Source organism: Patagioenas fasciata, chromosome 1, assembly GCF_037038585.1.
Source record: "Patagioenas fasciata isolate bPatFas1 chromosome 1, bPatFas1.hap1, whole genome shotgun sequence".
NCBI classification, from domain to species: Eukaryota; Metazoa; Chordata; class Aves; order Columbiformes; family Columbidae; genus Patagioenas; species Patagioenas fasciata.
Window position 1 is genome coordinate 55,233,220 of NC_092520.1, and position 24,975 is coordinate 55,258,194.

The 24,975-nt window shown below is 38.0% G+C and overlaps 1 protein-coding gene across 4 annotated transcripts in view; it reads right to left on the reverse strand.

The window, feature by feature from the left end:
- The window catches only part of ABCC4 (ATP binding cassette subfamily C member 4 (PEL blood group)), a 156,895-nt gene that overhangs the window by 59,838 nt on the left and 72,082 nt on the right, over positions 1-24,975 (reverse strand). For all 4 annotated transcript variants that reach the window (XR_011738437.1, XM_071806713.1, XM_071806706.1 and 1 more), the window contains exon 20: positions 8,952-9,031. Coding sequence is in view for 3 of the 4 variants with exons in the window: in XM_071806713.1 (XP_071662814.1) it covers positions 8,952-9,031 (80 nt within the window). In the remaining variant the exon portion in view is untranslated. The remainder of the gene's footprint in view (positions 1-8,951; positions 9,032-24,975) is intronic.

Here is a 24,975-nt window from a genome sequence, read left to right on the forward strand (position 1 = left end):
ATTATTTACTGTGGAAATCACATGCTCATTCATAATTCATTACAAATATGCTCCAAGACCATCAGGAAGACTTTACAGAAGTTTACAGAAGCACAGAATCATTTAGGTTGGAAGAGGCCCTCAGGATCATTGAGTCCAACCATAACCTAATTCTAGCACTAAACCACGTCCCCAAGAACCTCGTCTAAACGCCTTTTAAACACCTCCAGGGACGGTGACTCCACCACTACCCTGGGCAGCCTGTTCCAATGCCTGACAACCCTTTCTGTGAAGAATTTTTTCCTAATATCCAATCTAAACCTCCCCTGGCACAACTTGAGGCCATTATTTGCCACAAACATCAACAAAGACACACCAAAGTAACTGATACCAGGTCTGACCCCAAAGTTCAGACTTTCTACCAGTGAGAAAATTGAAAAATTATTTTTCTCAGTATTATGTTATTTTCTCAGTATTTACATTATGTTTAAGAGAAGGATGGACAACTGAATTTGGTACCAAGGCCAGCAAGTTTTTAGTTCAAGAAGGAATATCTAAAACGTTTATTTTAGCATATGAGTGACTATCATAGTAAAAGAACTCTGTTTGTTTGAACATTAGACTGATTTCAAAACCAGAAAGAAGAAATTATTTAGGAATATGATTGCGAAAGAAAACGCAATCGCTCCAGAGTCCCATTCTTCCACAGTGAAGGAACAGCCATTATCAAGCCTTTGAAAGAGCCTTTCTTACACGCAAAGTTTTACTATTTCAAGAGTGCAACCCAAACGAATCAATTTTGGTTTTTATGATACCGGACTATCCTGTAACGTAGATCTAACACAAAGAGACATAAGCTTCCCAAAGACATCTGACATGCAGTTCCCAGCCGAGCTCTCATCTCTTGCTGCATGAAACTGCCCGAACTGCAGCCCCTACCTTTTGAAGAACAAACTCACTGAGAGTTTTCAAATCAGCTGCAGAGTTCACCTGTCAGTCACGATACCAGCTTTAGCAAGAAAAACATTCTTATATTCTGCATGAGATGTACACATAACCCTGGCAGCGCATTTTTACAACATGCAGTCTTTTTTTATCCTAGAGATAATTCCTTGTCCCACGTTTGTTTGGGGCATAAATATGCATAATAATTTAACACACACACACACACACACACACACACACAGAGCTACATGGCTTAGTAATTCAAATTTCCTCCAAATTTCTCCTTCCCTCTTGAATCAAAAGTGAAATCTCCAGGCCTTTTGCTGAACAGCGAAATCCTACTTTGTTTGCAAGCACACACTGTCCTATCTACAGCATATCAGTAGTTTAAGGCAATCTAGAAGATTTGTACTTATCACCATTTGGAAGAGGATTGCTACACTCCTTGACTGACAGCAGAATTAAAGATTTTTAGTTCCTGTGAAATGTTAGAAATAGTAATGATCTGTAGAAGTTTTAAAGATAATCAGCAGCTTGAGCCACAGTTGTTAAAGGTTGCAATAATGCTTAAAAAGTCAGGAAAATACCTGTAAATAATAATAGAAATCCCCACTGGCACCAAAAGCAAAAGTAGTACATAGAGAAATATGGACCAAAAGAAAAGGATAAAACTATAGGACATGAGTTCACTTAAATCAGAATATTTCTTTGTACTTGTTTCACCGTAAGAAAAGCAAACAAGAAAATATATCTTCCAACAGATTTTAAAAAGAGCCCCAGACAAACAGAATCTCCCTCTGGAACTTTTACAAATTCCACCTTAACCAAAAGAGGGGAAATTTCCAAACAACGCAGAAGGGGGCACATCACTGGACTTCCATACAACTATCCTGCCTTCTAGTAGCTGAAAATGTATTGAGAGTTATCTGATAAAGAAAACAGAGAAGCCAATTTGGAGAAGAGCCTATTAAACCTCAACGTAATGTTATATTTACAGGTTTTGGTCAAACATACCAAAATAACACAAGAAAAAAAAAATATTTTTGCCTTCCTACCACTAAGCCACAATCTGTTTGAACTGTTAGAGAAATGAAGAGGAAGACCGCATCTCATGAAGCTCTCATGCTCTAGACAAGGAAATACAGAAGACAGAATTCCACTAAGTGAAAGCTAGCTTTATTTTCCTGAGTGCTCAATACATCAGTATTCCACAACTCATTGAAAAAATGGAAAGAACAGCCCAGTAACAAAGGTGCAATCTACTCTTACCACGTAAGTGGAGACTAAAAAAACTCAAAGGAAATGAATTAAGACGAACAAGGAAAGTGGTAAAGGAAACATATGAAAGGAAGATGACAAAAAGGTAATAAAATTACATTTTTTCAGTATTTTATGTTCTTTGCCATGCTAGATAAGGGGCTACATCTTCAATTCTTATTAAAATTAAGTAAATACAAACCCTAAAATACTAAAAAAGTTACATTATATGCCCACACAAATCAGGTTTGTTACTGCAATGTTATCTTGTTGTCTTGACACTAATATGTAGAGAATGACACATATACCTATTCGTATAAAAATTCTACACACTAATGTAAATAGGAAAAAGAAAAATGGGGTGAGAGAAATGATTGGGCTGGATTACATACGACCACTATAGTGAGAACTGACCTTTAGCCTTCCTTAGAAAAGCAAGGTCTGTGTATAAACGGGAATCCGCCTATTAGCGGTGACTCCAGACTTTATACATTTTAACCTACAGTCATACCATCAATCTGAGTAAATACGCAGTCCATATGATGCAAGACACTCATCCTTACATTCAAAGGAATGTGATGACCGGGACAGAGTGAAGACCAGCAATAGCTTTGGCATAGATTATTTCTACTGCTGGTCACCATCAAGAAGACTAATTGGCTACTGGGATTTAACAATCAAGGCATTCAAGGACAGAGGAATGAAAGGTCAATAAAGAACTGCATTATTTAGACAAGTGTCTGTGCTAAACCCACAGCTCCTCCATCTTGGTCTTGGAGACACAAGTGCAACCAAAGCCTCCTCCTTTTTTCCTTTAGTTCCACAGAGAAAAAGTTCTGAGATTTCAGTAGTCAAGTGCCATCAGGGAACTGGGGTTTTTAATTTATTTATTTTGCATTTAAACCTCAGTACAGCTGCAGAACCTCGTGATCAAGCAGAACTACCAGGATTCAGCAGAAGGGAAACTAAAAGGTGTCTCCCAAGATACAAGTCTGCTCTGTGTACCAGGCTAAAGAGAATATGCTGACATTTAACAAAGATCCCACCACTGGTTATTTTCTCACAATGTATTTATAGTCTTATTTTAAACATACACATGCAAATACACATAATTTAATGAATATCTCTTCAAACTCACATGTACCCACACAAAACATGGCTAAACTGGAAAAAAAACCCACAACACCACCCCCCCCTCACCCTTCCCCAAACCCCACCTCTCACAAAATAACAACGTCATTGTTAAACTAAAAGATCCTGGAATTCCTTCTACACACTTTCCCTGACATCTTCAAACAATAAAATGCAGGGGTCAGTGGTACTGAAACAAGGAACGGCAGTTCCACTCTTGTGCACATACGAAAGCAAGTGACCCAAGCTATTATTCCAGTCTGAGGCACTTTTTGTTCCTAATATCCAGATGCAGCAGCTTTCTCTTTTTCTTTTTTTTTTTTCCCTTTTTTTTAAGAAATGACTGTGGACACCTCCTTCACATTTTCCTTTTCTTCAGCATTTTCACTTCATAAAGCTGCAGTCAATGTGTTTTGTGTGTGGTGAGAAGGGAATGGCACATTCAGTGGTGGTCTCAGCCACAGCCTACATTGGTGGCTCAAGTAGTCTCAGGATTAGGTCTTTGTGTGTGATGAAAGGATATGAAAAGTCAGTTATTTAAACTCAGTCAAGCTGTTGATTTTGGGGAGGAAAAAGGTTTTGCAATTCAGTTTTCCTCAATAAATCACTGCCCTTTTCCAAGGGCAGCTGCAGATAGTTCACATGTTCACAGTGTTCTCCAGAAACAAAACGGATTATTTTTTTTTTTGCCCCTCAATCCAATATAGGGTAAGAAATCAAAAAGAAGGGGCCATCACATTAAGTTACTCAGATTCACAAGAAACTAAAGCAGAAAATCAACTCTGTTAACAGGTAATAAGATCACCGAAGAATTAAAAGGGCATGAAACTACAAAGAAAACCATCTCTTTAAAACTTATAGTAATTTTTAACAAAACCAAAAGAAAGTGTGAAATATATTTCACCGTCCTATATATTCAATCAGTTCACAGATATAATTTTCAGCCAGTAGTTTATCAGTTTGGGTACTCATCCTGCACCACCTGAGGCCCCAGTTTAAAGATGTTAAGCCTCTACAGATCCTTCTCAAGCCAAAGGGAGATTCAGGTACTAAAAACAGGCCTTTGATGAGCTCTTGAAAATACAGCATCCAAAATAGTGGCCACAGAGGAATACTGTACGTAAAATACTAGTAAATACATTGGATTCTTAATTCCTAATACTTCCTCATTTTTTTAAATTCTATTCCTTGGCTGACCTTTTCCCAAATTAGTATAATGTGTTTTATTAGTGCTGCATTGAGCTAGACATTGCTATGCATTTAACCAGGACATTTTAAAGTACAAACCCCACACCTGCCAGTGAAGTCCACATCAACAGAACCACAACTCCCACAGAGCTTAAGGCAGGAGGAGGAACAACAGTTGGTTATAACACTAAGTCAGCTGGTGTTTTCAGAGGAGCATAAGAAAATTAAATAACAAAATCCCAGTCATTTAAAATGCCACCTGACTTCCTTTAAGTCCCTTTGCACTAATTTATAGGACCATCAAGTTCATACCAACTCAAGAAAGCATTTCTGCAATGACATGCATTTGGGTAGCTCTTTGAGGCTGCTGTCATGCCTGCTCTCCGATTAAACTAAAGAATACATAAACAAAGCATATATATCTAAATTAAGGACATGTTCAAATCCCTTTAGAATGTTTTAAAGCACTTCACACAAGTAGCCTCATATCTGAGGAGATATTCACTGAGTTGGAAAAGACCTGCCAAAAATGCAAAACTCAGGATTGGAATAAGAAAGCGAGATGTTGCACTGAGGCTAAGGAGGGTAACAGTACTAAGGCAAGTGATCAAAAATATGTAAGCTCATGAAAAAAACCCAGCATCTTCACCAAATAAGTTCATTCAGCTTTTTGACTATCTGAATCAATATACAAGCATTAATTACTGCCTGATTTTACACACATATTTAGTGCTGTATATGTAGAAATACCAAGTGTCGTACTGAACATAGCACTGCTTTTTAGCACTGCTGGTATGGAACCTTCGGGCCAGGCAGAATCCATTACAAAAGATAAGGCCCAGGCTTAAACTGCAGACTGTAAAGTTCATTTTTTACTTTTACGAGCTTTGAACTGGACTGTGAATATACAATCAAAGATACCTCAGTTGAAGTGCCTAACTTAACCTTCGGTTTATTTCCAGAATTTACCCACATGGTTCTGTTCAACAGCCATGTAGTCAAACAAAGCCATGAACATGTTCTCCTAAAAGAGATTTATTTTTTTATTTATAGATCTTGTGGCTACAACAGTAATTTCTACAAAAAGACAGTCAACAACACTGACATAACATGTCTCATACACTGTTAATAAAAAAACTGACTGCCTCCCTCTAGTGAGGACTGTCCCTCTTGTCTCCTCTCCAAAGACAGGTATGCTGTATTTTGGTGCACTTCAAACAAAAAAGGATGGCAGGAAACTTTAAACAGGGTGAGAGCTGCTACTTTGGGAGCACTTGCAAAGCAACAGTTTTACAAAATCTAGCTAGGTTTTCAGAAGAATACACAGGGTCTATGATGCATTTTTGTGCTTGCCACATGCCTTTTATTTTTGCTTCAACAAATAAGTGTGCAGTAGCTATCCACTCTCCTGAAGGGAACTGTTTCTTCTTCACTGACTCAATGAAGGATGTTAAAAATTCAGCTCTTTTAGTTCCAAGGAATTAATTTTCATCCAGTATAGCTGTCTAGACTAATCACGCTCATTATGACTGTAGTGCAGTGTATAAATCTTATTAGGGAGTCTACAAAGAACATTATCAATTTTTAGCATTGCTTTCAAATCTGTACTTGGTGTAATTACAAAATTCTCAAAACTAGTAGATCCTATTTATTTACTTGCAGGTATTCAAATGAGCTCATATTGTAGTTTTTGGGTGTCCAATCACGTTGTGCTTATTTGTGCAGAAATTATACACTCACTTGCCAATATAGTAAAAGGCTGGAATGCTTCACAATGATCCTAGCAGTAACTCAGAAAAAGGACCACTTCTTCAATGCAAATCCGCTCAAGAAAAGCTTCTACACACAAAGATGAACCAGTTACTGCATTGTTTATTAAGTTTCACTTGATTCCTCCTGACAACCATTTAAACAATGAATGTTGGGAAATGTCTCTCAAAGAATCAGCAACAATGGCAGGGATCAGAGCTTTTATATTTAGCTAATACTGTTTTTAGAAAGGAGAAAATATTTCTTCCTGAAGGGATTATAGGAAGTCTTATGAAAGACACCTGCAAACAAAACAAGTGACAAAAGATCTCTATCATAATTGATTACAGTTATCCTTTGTAAAAATCTGTGCTTCTTCAGAAATAAATATCATCGCTTTGCTATTGAATTTCAAAAGGCATCCACTAACCAGCAAGCTGGCCCATCAAGAACAGTAAGTTTTAGACAACCTGCCAAGAAGGAAGTGTTTATGTCTTATGGATAGCAGTCCATTATTAATCAACAGTAATTTCCTAAATTTTCTTTCCTGATGCCAAATACAACAGGCAAGCTTTGAAATATAGTATCATTTTAATAGAGTACTGGACATGTGACACCTACTTTATTTTTTTGAAAAGGAAAACTTTTCACTTAAAATACCAACTTCAGAATTTGACAAATTATTCAATAGCCAATTTAAAAGAAATGCACAAAGTAATCAAGATGAGGGGAAATGTTTACAAAAAGCAGTTTACAGTAGGAGCTTGAAAGAAGAAAACAATCACATCTAGAGCAACAGCCTCCATTCTTTCAGACCAGTTATGTTTTGGTAAGCACATACTGCCGACAGTATCTATATACTAATCAAATGCCTAAGTTTTCCATTTCAGTAGTAGATGATTCAGTCCTCTGTATGTGCCATGCATACAGATTGCCTCCTTCTTACCTCTCTTGGAGCAAACCAATAGGTGTCCTCAGAAAAAAAAAAAAAAGAGTGTAATTCTCAAGACAGTTTTGCTTCAGGGTCTGCTCCCAAAAGGAAATATGGACAAGACCACACCAATGTTGGCTCCCTCTGCTTACACAGACTTGTCTAACATTTTCCCAGCAAATTTTGCATCCTCAGACAACCCCACATGCCTTTAAACCACATGCCAGGGCATGCAAAACACCCACTCAGTTTCTCGCTATAAAAGCGCCATGCAAGTGGGGCTGCAACACGGCTCTCACACTTTAGTAAATGCGCAGAACTAAGGAAAAGGGTTAATCATTTTGTCTCAAGACCGCGGGACCCTGAGGACACTCTGGCCATGGGCAAGGTATGTAGTATGAACACACAGAGCACTAAGAGAAGAGGATAATGACTGCTTTACAGCCTGAGCTTCCAGCCAAAAAGACAGGCACATATGAATTGTCCCAGGAGTGAGAAATAAAGTAAGGTATGTTGTCTAATAAGATCGTTAAGGAGACTGAAGAAAATTTTGAACCTATATAAACAGTAGAAAATCAGTAGCATATTACAGAAATATGTTCATATGGCACTTTCAAGGAAGAATGTGCCAGGGCCTTAAAAGTCCATGAATTCAAAATTTACTATAAGCAACTGCGTAACTCACAAAAAACCTCCAATTGCGTTAATTGATAGGTAAAATGTATCACACCTTCCTTTCTTCCCCAAAATGACATGTGGCACTGTAATGCTTTGAAAAAAAAACACATACCTCAACTATAACAGCTTCACTAAACTAGGAAAAAGTCTTTATCTTAAGAAGTGCTTTTACTAACTCCTTCGGATATTTTTCCTATTTTCAAGAGTTCAGTATTAACATGCTCAACCCAAAATGTCTTTGTTTTATTTTTTAAAGAAGTCAGAGCAAGGTTTAGATCCTGAGTAAGTTATCTCTAGGAGATGAAGCAGTCGCACCTTCTGACTTGAGCATGACAAGTCTGATCCACTGAGTCCAGATGATCCACTAAGACATTTCTATCTCTAGACTCCACAACTCTGTGTATTCTGTGATTCATGTTATTTTGATACAGTACAATCAATTTTTTTGCAGCTTTATCCTTCTGCAATTTTTTACAAGGAGGATTAATAGCAACTGCAATAGAAAAATTACCCTGGTATCATATATAATCCTTTATCCTTTCATCATCATCACAATCTCAGTGCTTTGTCCATCTTTCTTGTCTGCAGCAACTTATTTCACTTGTTCCTATTAAGGCTATTACATTCACCCTATTACTACTAATCTTTTCTTTGTAAATAGCCACACCTATTTTAATCCAAAACGGTGTGGTAAGCATTTGATTCTTTGTGGAAGTAGACACGTAATTAGGTTAATCTGTGCTATCTTTTCATGTGAGTTGATTGTTTCTTTACTATGGACATATTTCTTAGAACAGCAATAAGCTTGCCAGATCGCTTGGAGGCAAATCAGGAGCAATTTACCAAGCATGTAGCTACTATGAACTGAAATCTTGACATAATAGCAAGCTGTGTATAGCCACTCCTACCTGCCAGTTATTACTCATGTTAGCTTTTACTGACACATTACATTTCAACCGCACCTTCTTTCACGAACAAGTACTGTCATTCAACACAGCTGCATCTGTGACAAATAGCCAGTCTTCACCAAAGCACACAGGAATCTAAACTCAGAATGCAGTGCAGAAGTCCTTGGCAGCAGCAACTGAATTACCTGCACAAAGTCCAGAAACGTCAGCGGAAGCAAGTCATCCAGGTGGCCAATATCTTTGGAGAAACGATTTAAGATTCTTCCTACAGGAACAGGGTTGGAAAAGAAAAATAAATATAATTGCTGAAAAGATCCAAATATCTTAAACACAACATGTTCTACCATTTTAGTAACAGTTAAAAGGAAACAGCTGGAATCTGAAGATAAAAAGACACTTTTTGAAACCACCATGAAGAGAATCTTTTACAACTACTGCAAAATATTTTGAAGAAGAGTACTTTTTTACAAATGCTTTTCACCCAATTATAAAACCTTTACTTAAACTGCTAGGAAAACATTAAAACGGGCTTTGAAGATAATAGTTTAATAGAATTTTAGGTGAAACACACATGCTTTATATGCTCAACATGTGCATGTAAAAGTTTACAGCTGAGTCAACTTAATTCAAGTTCCATCAAGTAACAACAGCCAGAATCTGCTCCTATCTTTGACTGAAACTCAGTAGTGCATGTATGTCCCAGATAGATAATAGTTGATCTACCTGATCCTTTTTAGTATTTTTGTTCCCACCCTTCCACTATTTACGTGGATTCAAATTGCACGTGTTTCTGGAATAAAATCTGAGGTAGATTTGTGTTCATGCAGCCTCACATTTATATTTACTCAAAACCTTGACAATACTGATCTTTATTAAAGTTAATAAAACAGTTTTAATCTGCTGTCAGTGAACCATTTACACTTCTCTATTTTCACAAGTTCTACTTGAGTGAAGAAATCAGTTCTAGCAAGAGTTCTTTAATAATTAAAGTCACAATGTTGCCACCCATAAGTGCATTAGTATCTTTCTCTATTAATCGATATCTCCACTCACCAGGAACGGAACGAAGCTAAGGATGGGAATCTGGCCTTTTCTAAGGTGTGCAATGCCTGTACATGCATTCAACATTGCTTTTTTATCTACATATATCTTGATTCAATTATTACTGCTAACTGTACAAACACATTCACTGCATTGGCAACAAAAGGTGCTTTTTTTTTTTCTTTTCAAAGGTGCTCATTAAACTGAAAGTAGTTAAGTTTAAAGATTCTATGGAGCACGTCGGAGACGTAATTCAGAGATAAGAGATACCAAAGTAACTTCTTTAGCAACCATCACTCTGGTTTTCCAGATTTACGGATTTCGTTGCATAACATCAACTTCTTCTTTTAAAGGAATTTCTACTCCACACCAAGCAATATGCAAAACACCCTCTCCTCAGGCCTGGGACACAACTCCAAAGAGAGGTACTGGTGGCAAACAGCTTGTTCTGCAGTACTTTACTACCAAAAGCAGTTACTTAAGGCAGGCAACAGCAGAATTCATCCTATTTTTAGGCTTTGCACACAGAGAGGAAGGGTATACAGCAGCACAAGACTCAGCAAGATCTCTTCCATCTGTTTCTACCATGAATGGTAGCTGGGGATGTTCTCTTTCACTTATTTTATGTTGGGGTAGATACATCAGAAGGCAGTCCAAGGCGATTCCTTATTTTTCAAGTTTCCTTTTCCTGCGATTTCGTACACAGAGACTGGTCATGGAAGAGCGATCTACAATGTATGGCATGCATGCTGTAGCTAAGACTTGTTAACATCCCTAAATACCACATTCCAGGTTATTTCCGAATGAACCAAAAATTCACTGGCAAGAAGAAAATAATTCAAAGAGGTTAAATGCTTCCTTGTGACTGAGCTTTCCTTAGTGGCTTGTCTGAAAGGGGCAGATGAAGGAAACAAGATGCCTTGTTTCCTTGTCTGATGGCTTGGGCTCAGGGCATTAGCAATCTGTCCCCATCTTTGTCACTTGCCTCCCAAGTGACTCCGCTTTATTTTATGGAGTGAAGAGCAGAGCAAGAAGAGGTGAGAGTGCCAAGCCCCTCCATGAAACACTGTGAGACCCACTGATAACAAGTTGTATGCATGGGCAAAGGATTATTTGCCACGGCAAGCAAACCCCACCTTAATTCAGCCCTAAAATCCCCCCTTTGCATCTTAAATAAGTTTTATCTTCAGTGGTTTCAGGCTGATCTAAGAAGCTGTTGCGCAAAAGCCGTCCCCTGTGACACTGAGGATCACTCAGGCCATAGGGCAGGTTGATGCCAATACCCCAGGAATCAAGTGAGGCCTTCACCATCTTCCTCATCCCACAAGTGGAAGAGTACATCCAAAATTGTTCCTGGAAAAGCACTATGCTTCCTCTTATTTTGTACAGGAAGGATGAAGGCTTAAAGGTAAGAGCAGAGAAGCCATTACAAAACACTCACTATCTAAAGCAACTTTAGTTTCAGTTCCAACAGCATCTCAGAGTTCAGTTCTCATTTCTACTGAAGAATGACCCAAAGTTGCTCATGGAGAAATTTTGCAGACTTTGAATGTGGATTTTGGTTTGTTTGTTTGTTTGTTTTTCCAGCAATTGTTTGGAGGCTGTGACCATCTCCAGCCATGTTCTGACAAAGTTTCAGCGTTGTGACAAGGAGAGCACTAGTCTAGAAGCACGATACAGATCTGTTCTGGAACTTTCGAAGGTGTTAAGTTGGCACAGACATAAGTGAGAGGTGCAGAACATTTGTCTACATCCTTGCACACCAAAAGCCAGTGGGGCAACGTTCTCCTCCACAGTAACATCTCTCCCGGTGAAGTTCTTTGAGAAACAACATCACGAAGGAAAACTTGGCTCACTTAAGCCCACCTCAGGTCCTCTGGTCTTACTGTTTCTTCCATATATCCGCCACCCACCAACTATTCTAGTTTCCACAGGTATGTCAATCTGCTAATTAATTGCCAAAACTGATTTTTTTGGCAATTACCTTATGAAATTGTGAAGCGTAAAAGCATTTCTACAGACTGTGTTTTGACAGAGCTGTGAGCTGCCACTAGGAAAGTAGAAATTAATCTGACATTATCGATAAAACATGAAGACATCTTTTAATCTGCCTAATCCTCTTTAAAATGTAAATACAGCAATTCTGTAAAATGACATGGACTAAAATACAAGTGAGCAAAAGAAATGGTCTCTGAAAAAGGCAAACCTGGAAAACCATAACCTTTTACACGCCACTTTATACAATTAAAGCAATTTAAATAGTGGGCACATGAATCAGTAGCTTCTGAAATAAATTTTCACATGAATCTTTGGTAGAAGAGCTTCAGTTTTCTGAATTTCCAAGTTACAGAAAAAAGTAATTTATGGTGTATTTAGTGTTTGAACATTATAATTCTGGAAAACAACACCTGAAGTGAGTAAGTCTATGAAAATATCTCACTTCTTGCTAAGAGGTCCGTATGTCAGTGACAACCAATGATAGCACAAGAGGCAATGGGTAAAAACTGGAACACAGGAGGTTCCACTTAAATTTGAGAGGTAACTTCTTCTCAGTGAGGGTGCCAGAGCACTGGAACAGGTTGCCCAGGGGCGTTGTGGAGTCTCCTACTCTGGAGACATTGAAAACCCACCTGGACACATTCCTGTGTAACCTCACCTAGGTGTTCCTGCTCCTGCAGGGGGATTGGACTGGATGATCTTTCGAGGTCCCTTCCAATCCCTAACATTCTGTGATTCTCTGTCTCCCTCTCCGAACATTAATCCAGTGACCATTAATGCTCTTCTTCTGCTAGAAGCGAGCAACAAATCTACAGCCTTAATCCTACTTTTGTTTTTCTTTTTATTCAGCACATCCTATGCAGAACCAAGCCAGGGTAACCCAGCAGACAAGTTCCCTTGCCATATACCAGGGGGAGCAACGCACCTCCAAGCAGAAGCGCTGGGGAAAGATCCATAAAATGCCCCACGGCCATCGTGATATTGCATCCAGAGCGATTGCTACATTTAGAAGGATGTCTACAAGTAAATGAGGTCTGTTTCGCAAGGTATGAAGAAAGAACTTTTTCCATTTACAGAAGCACGGTAAATCAGTGAGTTGTTTGTGCATTATTAAGCACGCAAGAGCAAACATCCCAGATATGAAAGTTAAAGTAGTCATTTTGAGTCGGGACTCCAAATGTTTACAATTATTATTACAGTTTCTACTAGCAATTGCAAACCTAACTTTTGGGGATGGTTCTTCAGATTGAAGAAACTGTTGCACCTGCTATTCAAGAAAAGTAGGACCTGCACAGCTCACAAAAAAGTAAATATTTTTTTTCTTTCCCGAACTCCTGATATCTTTCTCTCTCAAACCTACAGACTATCAACATCACCTTCCCACATTACTTCATACTCCCAAACACCCCAAATTCCTTATGTAAGCATTTCTGCAACATAGACACATGCAATGACACAATAATTCTTAGATCTAGTCCAGTATCTTTAATATGCAAAAATTTTCAAGCTCACTTAACACTTGCACCCTTTACTTATCCCAGTGAGTTTCAGTCTGGGCTTCAAAAGCCAAATGAAAATACTAAAACTAAAACTTGTGAGGCAAAGGAAATGTCATGAAACAACTAACAAAAAAGTCTTTTAAGAAATCAAGAATATGCCCATGTTACAGCACCATCCAAACTTGTGAATAGTTATCTGCTGTTTTAAGCATTCTCAGGCTTCCACATGGTGTGCAGCATCAGTAGCAAGTTGCAAAAGGGAACGTGCTCTCTTCAACAGTCCTATGTTTGTTCTTACATCAAATAACTTAATCAGAACACACACTGTCGTTACATTTCTTCTGAAGTAATTAAATAACTATACAATGCCAATTAATCACAGTTAAATAAGGGACTGTCACCAAAGTGCTGTGTACATATTTCAGACTATTTAATGGTCAAATACTTGGCAGTATCAAAGTTAAACAATGATTCATTAAAGCTCCTCCACTACACAATGGTTAGGCTAAACTTGAAGTGAAAGAATCAGACCTCTTTTGTTCTCTATGAAAAAGACATCAAACCTCAGTATGTGATATTCTTTTCTTCCTCACTCTGTAAACTGCTTTAATTGCATGAATCAGAATGTGTTCAGGTGCTACATACCCACTTTGCTTCTGCAGGTGCCTACTGATACTTCGGAATAGATGTTCAAACCTATCATCCAAATAATGAAAACACTTGACAGTGTGACACACCTATTTAAAATGTTTATACATACTTTAGGATGAAAGAAATATAATCCAAACTGAATCAACACTCAGGATGTAAACACCAGAAAAGAAAAAAAATACTTTTTTTTCAAACAAGTGACTATGATCCTCCACTGGAACAGCCAAATGCCACCAATGGCCTTCAATGTTGTGCAACTTAAATTCCAATATCAAGGACCCTAAGAGCAGCAGTATATTATTTCTAGATGTATTTGGCTTTTCTAGTATACTTTGTTGGCCAGTGCATTCACTGAAATACTTCTGTATAACAGAATAAAGTGGGCAGACTGATTTTTTTTATATATCTTGCAAAGAGTTTACAAAGGCTTTATACCCACTTGCTTTACCACACATTGCAGAAATACTTTGGTGCTACTTCTCTAGTCAACTGATTTGCCTCTTTTGAAATGGAAAAGGTTTTAAGAAAAGGACCTTCTAGGGACAGAAAGCTTTTGCCACTTGTCTGTGCATGTACATGTACAGGTGCACGCTTTTGGAATTTTTTCCCCTTAAGAGATCAAGCTAATCCTCGATCCAGGGAATTTTAATTGCATCACACTTTCAGATTAATACACAAATGTTATTAATAAATACTATTTTGCATAGCAACCCAAACTCCTCCACGGCAATTGGGCTAAATATCAATTTTCACACAAAAGTACACTGCATTTACCAGGAGAGAGAAAAAAAATATTCAAATATTCAAAATCTCCCAGGAACACTCCCCCACAGCACAGTCTCTACGAAGGAACAAATTAAAACACCGCTATCTCCCACTTCTCGCTGCAAACTCACAGAAACCTGTCTGAAAGCAACTTGTACGGCTAGGAATGGATTCAAGAAGGTACTTGGTCACACACAGCAGCCACCGCGGTGTGGCTGTCGTCACGCCTCAGGTTTTGCATACAGAGAGGTGATAACTTAGCTTAAAGAGAGAAATCAAGCACTTTAACGGCCCAAATTACAGCTTATAAAACCAAAGCAATTTTAAACATATGCGTGGTAGTAAAATAATGCTCAGAAGTGTCTGTGTGGTAATAAAAGCACAGTCAAAGGAAGGAATAAAATAACTGCACAGAACTGGGTGCGTCTAGACCCACGTCAGTTTATCGTAACTACACTGAACACCTTTCCCATTCTTTCAGTGGTATAAACTGGCAGTTCCCCACAGATCTTGCTGTTAAACTACAGCATTCATGGACTAATAAGTCTTCAGCCATGCTCGGTTTACACATATAGACTAAAAAATAATGAAGAATTCTTTTTTAAAAAAGTACAGCGACTACAAGCAGCTTTCCATTTCATCAAAGCAGCGACAAAGTGGACTGTCCATATCAAATGCTGGCAGGAAGCAGACATTACATCAACATTGTAAAATACAACTATGAAATCAAGAAAATAATTAAAGATGGATTACCAACTTTGAAAGGAATTGTAAGTTTGTGAAATATTTCTTCAGAAAGAGATCTGGAAATGCATCTCCTGCATAGCTGTCAATTACTGATCTACTCTGTCTTTTCTTCCATATTTCTAAAAAGAAATGTCAATAGGTCTGTTATCCTCTTTTTAATACGTGTTTAGCACTGCATGTCCACACAAACTTCCTTATACAGCATTACTCTCTTCCCCACAGGCATCCTATAAATATAAATAAGAAATTCTACCCCTTTTTTTCCCTTTAGCAGCCTGAAACTGACAGGAATATTATCACTTTCTTAGACATTTGCAAATGGGCACAGTGGTGCTGGGCCAAGGTATGGTGAGCTCATAATATCCATTTATCTAAACTGCCAGCATGTAATGAATTCAGGTGGGATGCCTTCTATCCAAATTAATTTACTACTTGAAAAGGACTTTTTACATGAATGCTGTCAAACAGTTAGAAAAGGAGAAGAAAACGTGAACGCCGTGTTTGATCTTATTTTTAAGTGTAGGATTTAAAGAAAGAAGGGTAACTACGAGGAAGATAAGAACGGAAAACAGGCTTCTTTCAAAATGAATTTCTATTTTTACTGCTGATGGAGATGTCTACACTGCCTAGTACGAATACATTGATCCCAATGGTACAGTTGTTTCCTGAGCTTTTCACTCCACTAGAAACACACAGTACTTTAATGACCTGCCGATCAGAATTACCCTGCTTGGAGGAAATCACAACAGGTCAATGCCCCATGTAAGTTGACTTATCCATTGCTAAATTATATGGTATACTTGATTTGTCTTTTTTCCTGGGTGGGCTCAGCACAGCATGTGTATTAACATCAGATATCACCAGCCAAAGTCTTATCTCCTCATGATACAATGCAAGAGATATATGAAGTTTTCATTAAAAACAAAAGCACAAAAGCAAAACATCTTAGAAAAAACCAGGAATTAGAACTTTCCTTTTTTGTCAAATTGCTTTAATGAGAAATCTCAAAATGCATTCTCTGCAATTGTAACTGCCTTTCACATCATAGATCATTAACAATTAACCAAGCTGGCTACAATTTCAGCTGTAATAGAATTTGTAAATCAGAATTTAACTTTTGTGCTGTCTTGTACTTGTTAACAAAATGACCTCTTTTACAAAAGCATGATAGATGTGGGACAATATATTCATTAGCAACTCTCAAATTATTGATCCTTGCAACGATACCCCTGCCCCAATAATTAACATTCACAGATTTTTTTTTTCTTTTAATAAAGTATCTGAATCATTCAAAAGAACAAACTTCTGGCTAGATAACAAAGTTTTATCCCATAACCTGAGTATGAAGCTACATCTCTGCTTCATAATTAGAATGACAAGAAAAGCAGATACCTGCCCGCCCCAAATCCCTGGAGTAATATTAAATCTTTCATAGGTAATTCTGCGATGAAGAATGTCAGAACAAAGTTCTAACTATTTCAGAAGTTACGCTCTGGATATACTTTCTGCTCCTTTTTAAACCCATTTTTATTCAATTGAGCTATTTTAAGTTATCCTGAGTTTGATTAATAAAATCTACATCTAAACATATTGAAACAAATAAAAAACTAAAACCAAGCCACTAACTCTAATGTACTGCCAAAATACAGCACAACATAATTTCTGCTGTATACTACAAAATAAGTAACAAGATTTTAAGTCACACAGTCCAACTGAACCAAAAAATAAGGTATTTATACACAGGAAGGGTTACAGAAAGAGTTGAGATGGGCCTCCTTCCCCCTCCTGACAGGACAAAAAAAAAAACCAACCACAGGATAAAAAATGGTAACCACTTGCAACATCTTATCAACTGTCCTTTAAAGAGATGTCAAGTTGTATACAATCTGCAGTATTTTCTGTTGATTTACACCATCACCTTTTTGTATTCCAGATGTGAAGTTATCTACTTCAACTTCTAACCACAATACAAAGCATCACTGTAAGAGAAACCTGGAACAGTATATAAGAAACATAGTTCTATATTGGCTTTTTACTGGCAAGATCACGAATCTAATTATTTGCTAAACCATTTAACCACAAGCACATCCACTTCTGAAAGAGCATTTCTGTAGTCTAGTTCTCCTTTCTGCTATAAATCCAATTTGGATTGAAAATACGTCCCGAGTGTTGTTTTGCTGGAGGGGGGGCTTAAAATGAATTAAACTGAACACTACAAATCAGGATGGACTGAAACATCTGAAGAGCTGCTGGAATTTTTACACGAGAGGAAAAAAACAGCTTTTAGAGCTATTTTCAAATTCGGTGGTTATATATATCAATACATATCAATGGAAGGATTGAAACAAAAATGGAAATATCTGTTATCTTTCTAGTAAGGTTTTTCCAACAACAAACGAGTTTTCCTGCGCTATTTTTACTATCAAGACTAGATTCAGACCATGTTCAGAAAACATGGGGGGGCAGCGGAAAATCTCACATAGCTCTTGCAAATCTGCTCATACTTGTTGATTTTCTTAACATTCCACCTCCCTAAGACAATTCACTGAATAAGGATCTTAACTTGCTTCTTTTAAATGTTTTTCTTCCCCTTTTGTTTTTGGCGTTGAACTTAGAAGGCTCAATCATCACTCCAGTCTAAGATGACAATAACCAAGTAGGATGTTATTGAATACAGAGCCTTTGCCTCCTGAAATCTTCACTTGAAACTGCTATCTGGCTGTTAAGGTTATCATCCAGAAAACAAGTATTATCATGTATTTTACCAATCACATATATTCAGATCCCCTCCTGCACGCTGAAGAGAATGATTCTGATGTAATCCATCAATTTTCTTCCTTTTTTGAAACCATAGAAGGAAATTCTATATGGATTGTTGCTGTGAAAACCAAGCCAAGACTTCTGGCCTCTACCTGGTGCATTCACTGTGAGGATAAAGCCTTTGGGCAGCTCCAATAATAGAGTCTTCATCTGACTTAGTAAACCCTCATCTTCTGTTTGGCATGTTCTTTTGGTTCAATCATTTTTCTTTAGCTTCAGTTTCTTTTTCTTTCTCTCTCTTCTGGACAACGTGAATTGTTTGGCAAGGAGAGATTCTCTCTAGAGTTCATTCATTAGGTACCCATGTAATGATTCCTGAAATTCCTTTTAATACTCATACTATTAAAAAATCCTATTGCAACGACATGGCTTCAGATATCCAGAAGTCACAATGGATGACGCTGGAGAATTTTGAGTCTTTTTTTTCCTGTCTCACGTGAAATGTCATTACTACTGAACTCCAGAGAAATTCTGGTATAACTATAAACAAATTAGGACTGAATCTTTTTTTAGTTTGCTGTGCAAATTATCTAAGCATTTGCTTGGAAAATTTGCTACCATTGAAAAAGACACACTCCCCATGAAATTAAAAATTTTGCTTCAATTTAGGACATTTTAAACCACAGGTCAGAGCAAAGCCACAGAAACTTTGGAAACAACTAGATTCACAACTTAGGTACCATTCACCAAACCTCAAAGGAAGAAGATATTGGGAAACTTGTCATCCTGTTTGTAAAGGTAGAGCCAAACTCAGGGGTCAGGACACTCACACGAGAGGTGAAGGCTGGGCAGAGAAAAAAGGGAACGTGTTATTTTTGCCAGGCACCAAATGTGGGCTGCCCACGTCTTCAGCGAGCGTGTTAATTGCTCTCCCAGAGGCAATCTGCGGTAGGTTGACTTCAGCCTCTGCTCCTGAAACTGTTCTACTTTGGATGAATCAGTAAATAAGTATGGCACCAGAAGAAGGCAAACGAGCACCTGCCTGAAGGCTACGACAATCAGCATGGGATGGATGACAGCTGGATTCAATTTTTTTTTTTTTTTTTTTGGCCTAATTTAGGGCATAGAATGGATCCTCTCCCGCAGAGCAGGCTGTAGGGTATAAGGAGGGATGACTTCATCTCCCCTTCGGTTTTGTGATTGGCACCAACTTCCACTTGCAAATCTCGCCTGAGAAACAACCAAAAATCTTTTGTCTCAGAAAAGCTGAAGGCAACCACATCCCAAGCATTTTCTTCAAGCTACAAGTGCTGTCCAAAGGAACCTAGCTATAGTCTGACAATATATTTCTTTGGGCCATCAGCTTCTGGGGAAAAAACCAATATCACTACAATGTAAACTTCTTTACAGTCTAAACCATAATTAACAACACTGAAGTAGAAACATAGGGTACCTTACCTTCAAATGGGAAAAAGCAAAATATGACCTTTTCTCTACTGCATATTATATTCATTACATTAAAAAAAAAGAAATTCTAAAAACTAAATGACTAAACGTTAAGCATTGTGAAAAGTTATATTGCACTGCATATGATTTTACTGTACCCCCTCTACTGGGCAACTCTTGGAAAACGTCACCTCAAAAACAAAAAAAGAAAAACATACTAGGAATAAGTAGCTGCAAATGACGAGTGAGTACCTGCTGATGATACTAAAACACTAATAGTGTACTAAAATACCAGTAGTGTTGAAAGAAACTTTAATGTTCATGTAGGCATATACTTTTAACTCATCCCTCTAGATTTTTTCACAGCTGAATACTAGAGGTTAAATTATTTTAGAAGCATACACTTACACATACATTGCTTAAAATTAAAATCTAACATACCCCTATCATTTTTTGTTTTTTCCTGGCTTTTAAATAATAAGAAAGAAACTTGGAATGATAAACATAAATACGTTAACAGCAACATTTTTTTTACTTTTCTATGAACAAAAAAAACCAAATTCACACGCAAAGAGAAAAAATGGCTTCACTGAACAGTCATTTAAGCAAAAGCGAATACAATTTACAATCTACTTCGTCTTTGTTCAATTCAAAGACAGACTTCACTGTGAAGCTCTGATTTACAGCTGTCCAGCACTATGAACTCCTAAATAAATATACAGGCAAAAATAGAAGAGTGTCATCTGCAACAAGGGACTCCTGAGAACATTGCCATTTATTTGCATGACAGAAACACCCAAGAGGGAATTAATGTATCTGAAGTGAAAGGCAGAGCCTCACTAGGATGCACGCTGGACCATCACGTCATCAGCATCATGTCCTGCCCCAAAGAGTTTGTTTTGTCAGTTAAGAGAAACCAACACAATTGACTATAAAAGGAACAACAAGCAAAGGGAAGATATAGCAGTACGCTGGAACAGAAAGTTGCAGGACAAGATGTGTGCCTTTTCTCTTTTTTTTTTGAAGTACAAGAAAACAAAGGGGTCAGAGAATTAATGAGTTTCTCCACCCATATGTTTACCTACTGTCAGTTTATTGTTATACTGTGGTTACAGTGATACTGGTGTACCTTGAGAGATGATTTGAAGATGAAGAAGAGTCAGCTTGTAGATGAACTTTACTGCACAGAGAGCAGGAAGTTACAAAGATGTAAGCATGAAAGATAAGTAGGCAAAATGATGATGGAGGGAGGAAAAAACACAAGAACGTGCCAACAGCTCCAGTTACCAGGTGCAGAAATAGTAAAAGCTTTGCATGGGAAGAGGGCTAATGCTCAAACAAAGCCACATTCCTTTCTACACCTCCTGGTAGACTCCCTCAAAGTACACTGGGGCCATAAGATCAAGAAAAAAACCTCTCTCCATCTGGCCCCAGGGAGGAGCTGCAAGACAGAACTGTCAGAAGACTAGCTGGTAGTAACAAGCACAGAAATTGCCAAAGTTCAGATGTTTGGATATCAAGAGGGCTTTGCACATGCTGACTTGAATTTTCACCCTGTGCAGACTGGCTGCTTGCACATGCCCTCTCCTTCACCCTTTCTTCCACTCACTGCAGATCTCCTCCCCCTTTCCTCTCCTCCCTCTTCCTTCAATATTGTTTCCTCCATTTCCCTTCACCACAGAACGGCGCAAGTTCTAGACACAAATAAGCACGCTTCAAAAAGAGGAGAGAATCATGGAATAGGTTGAGTTGGAAGGGACCTTCAAAGGTCATTTAGTCCAACCCCCTGCAACGAGCAGGTTGCTCAGAGCCACATCCAGCCTGGCCTGGAATGTCTCCAGGGATGGGGCATCTACCACCTCTCTAGGCAACCTGGGACAGTGTTTCATTGTAAAAAAATTATTCCTCATGTCTAGCCTGAATCTCCTGTCCTTTAGTTTAAAACCATTACTCTTTGTTCTGGTGCAACAGGCCCTGCTAAAAAGTCTGTCCCCATCTTTCTTACAGGCCCCTTTCGAGTACTGAAAGGCCACAATAAGGTCTCCCCAGAGCCTTCTCTTCTCCAGGCTGAACAACCCCAGCTCTCTCAGCCTGTCCTCACAGCAGAGCTGTTCCAGCCCTCTGACCATTTCTGTGGCCTCCTCTGGCCCCTCTCCAACAGATCTGTGTCTTTCCTGTACTGAGGGCTCCAGAGCTGGACACATGTCATGCCACACAACCACCAAAGTGTGAAGCCTGACACAGCGAGACACAGGCTGGGAACTGTGGAGGAGTTTGGGACCAAGCAAGTAAGAAGGTCAACACAACGTGTCTGCAATACGTATAGTAGAAGAACCCCTGAATTAATGCTTTGTAAATGCAGAGTGATACAAAGAACCAGGTAGGCGAATGACAGTAAGTATACATGAGCCATAAAGGCTACAGGAAGGGTGTTTTACACTGAAAAACACTATAAAATACTCTCATGTACCTAAAGCATAAGTTATAGTTTGCAATAACACACCAAATTTTGCAAATCATCACTGATCATAGTCTGATCTCGAACAATTTAAAGAAACTGCTTTGCCGTTATTCTGCATTAAAAATGGCATTAACACAATCTCTGATAACGCAGAATTAAAATGGAAAAGTATGCATATAATAACGAAATTAAATGACAGAAAAACATCTTGCATTTCTCCTTTCCCCTTCAAAAAACCAGCACGACCACTGAACTTTATTCTGGATCAATTTGTGGATATATCATTAAAACATATAACACAAACATATAAGTTCAAGCAAAAAAAACCCAAAAGGCAAAATAAAAAACCCAGAAGGCAAAATTGTGTCAATAACTCAACCACTATTAATATTACAGAGTATTAATGAGCAACAACTAAGCATTGTAGATTTTTAATTATTATTTTAGAGAACAAATGTTGGCTCTGATGATTTTCAAAAATGTCGTTTAGAATGCATATGAAAAGCATTCAATAAACTTTTCATCACAGCTGAATGGTATTTACAACGCCTCTTAACTTTCTGAATGTGTATTTTGTCCTTGACTGGCTCTGGAGAGGAAGTCCTTAAATAGCAGTTCACATTCCAAATATGAACATTCAATTCCTTAAGTTCTTAGTGGTCAACTATACAGCAGTCCTGCTTTCAGGAAGAGGTCACAAACAAGTTTAAGTGTTTGGATCACTCTCAAACCTTTCAGGACCTTCTGGAAAAGTGGGGTTTTGTTTGTTTTTGTTTTCCTAAAGAAAGGAAACTGAAATGTCTTCTGATATCCAGGTTTTGTATTCTTTCATAATCCGGTGTCTTTCTGGAAAACTGTCATATCACAGTTGGTATAGAAAGTGCTGATCCTATGAAACAAAAGTCACTAGTACGGCACATGATCCATGTGGTGAGGTCTGTTGCCTCTTCTAGAAGGTTCCTTACTTCAGCGGGATACCACCCTCATACTGCAGAAGTCTGTCCTCAATGGACCACTTGGTCCAATTAGGCCCTAAATTAAATCAAGACGTCGTAACTTACCTAAACTAGAAACCCAAATAAATATTGAAAACAAAACCCGAGGTATGTTGCAAAACAACATCCCTGAAGTGTTACGGCTTGCATGGGTCACATTCTTTCTTTCTCAGTGCATTCAGATACCCAAAGGACCATTATGCTCAGAGAAGAGTTCCTGGGAGAACTGAAAGTTTCTGACATGAGAGAATTTAAACTAGCTGTGAATCCCATTGAGGAGTTATGACTCATCTCTGAGGTTTAAATTAGATTATCAGCCAAGTGAAGCAGCACAGTAAATCTACAATAAAAGATGAATGCCTACAGGAAAATAATTTTTGCCCCTAGTGGCAGATGCTTGAACTTTAAAGGATCTGAGACTAAGCTCTTTGACTAAGCCTTCCTGACAGAAGACAATTGAAATAATTTCTTTAGTTGGTCCAACTTTGCTCCATATGCCACATGGAAACAATATCTAAACCCAGTAAAAGAAAGTATATTGTCACTTCTAAACCAATTGAGGATCAAACAATTTACAGAAACCAAGACTTATTTTGCTGACAATTAAGCTCTATCACCAAGACTTGAGATTCAATGAAATTTGACAATTGTGAAGAAAGAGGCTTTTGTCTGATTAAGTCTGAAGCATTTGGAAGAATCAACAAAAAATAGAAGACTGAATTAGATTGAAGTATCAGAGCCTTTGAGAATAGTCTAGAATTCACTAATCAAAATAACTGCCTTCCTTGCTCTGCTTCCTCTCTGATTGCGTTGGTACTACAGCAGAAAGGCGTATAGCAAAAGGCAAATTTGGCCTAAGGAGGAAGCGTTACACCCATCACACCTCCTCTCACACCACCAGCAGACTTTGTCTATCCTGCTGGTCAAGCTCCATTATGAAGAACCACCATCCCTTTAAAGATGAGATGAAAGACAAGTGTGAATCACTGCTGTACGCCAAATCTAAGGGGTGTGAAGGGCCTTTTAAGCCTTTTTCTTCCATGCTGAAAGCCATCACACTTACTTTGTGGTAATTCAGATACAACCCAAAGAAGTTTGCAAATTCTCTTGTATTTTAGTGCTGGAAGTCACTAGCTGGGATAATATTCTGGCATCTCCTCCTCACACAGTCAAAGAATTAACATATTCTTCTCTTTTTCCAAGAACCATAGGACTAACCTGTTCCCTTTCTGCCCATTTAATTGAAAAATACATAAGATTTCTATTCAAAACACCTCCATGTTTTACTTTATAATTAATAGAAAGCAGTCAAAAAGCATTTGTACATCTTGCATCTCATGAGAAGTACAAACAACAGAGGCATAACACAAAGGTTTTAACAAATTAAGCAGTGTTCACAGGACCATATTTTAAATTGAAGACATCTCAGATCATTTCAGAAACTTGGGATTTTGCACTTCACAAAATGTTCATGTCTCTATTAAAAGCACATAATAATATTGCTTTGTTGCATGGTTAAAATGGGAAAACAACAAAATCTTATTTTTCCAAAGCAATGTTTCTATTTTTTAAGCAAACACTTCTGGAAAGTGTCAGATTGGACATTTCTACTCTCGAGAACTCAGCAGGTGAACAAAATCATCTGTATAAGCCTTCATAATCTTTGAGAAACACTTATTTCTGAACAATCACTTCTAAATACTGTTCCTTAAGCCTTCCATAGTAGCTGAGCAACACTGGTCATTAAATTGAGGTGCCGCAGAGTTTATTTTTTCTTATCTCAGTTTAAAAAACAGTTAGGATTGTTTTTTCCCTTTTTTCTGTTGGGGATTTTTGGGGGTTTAAA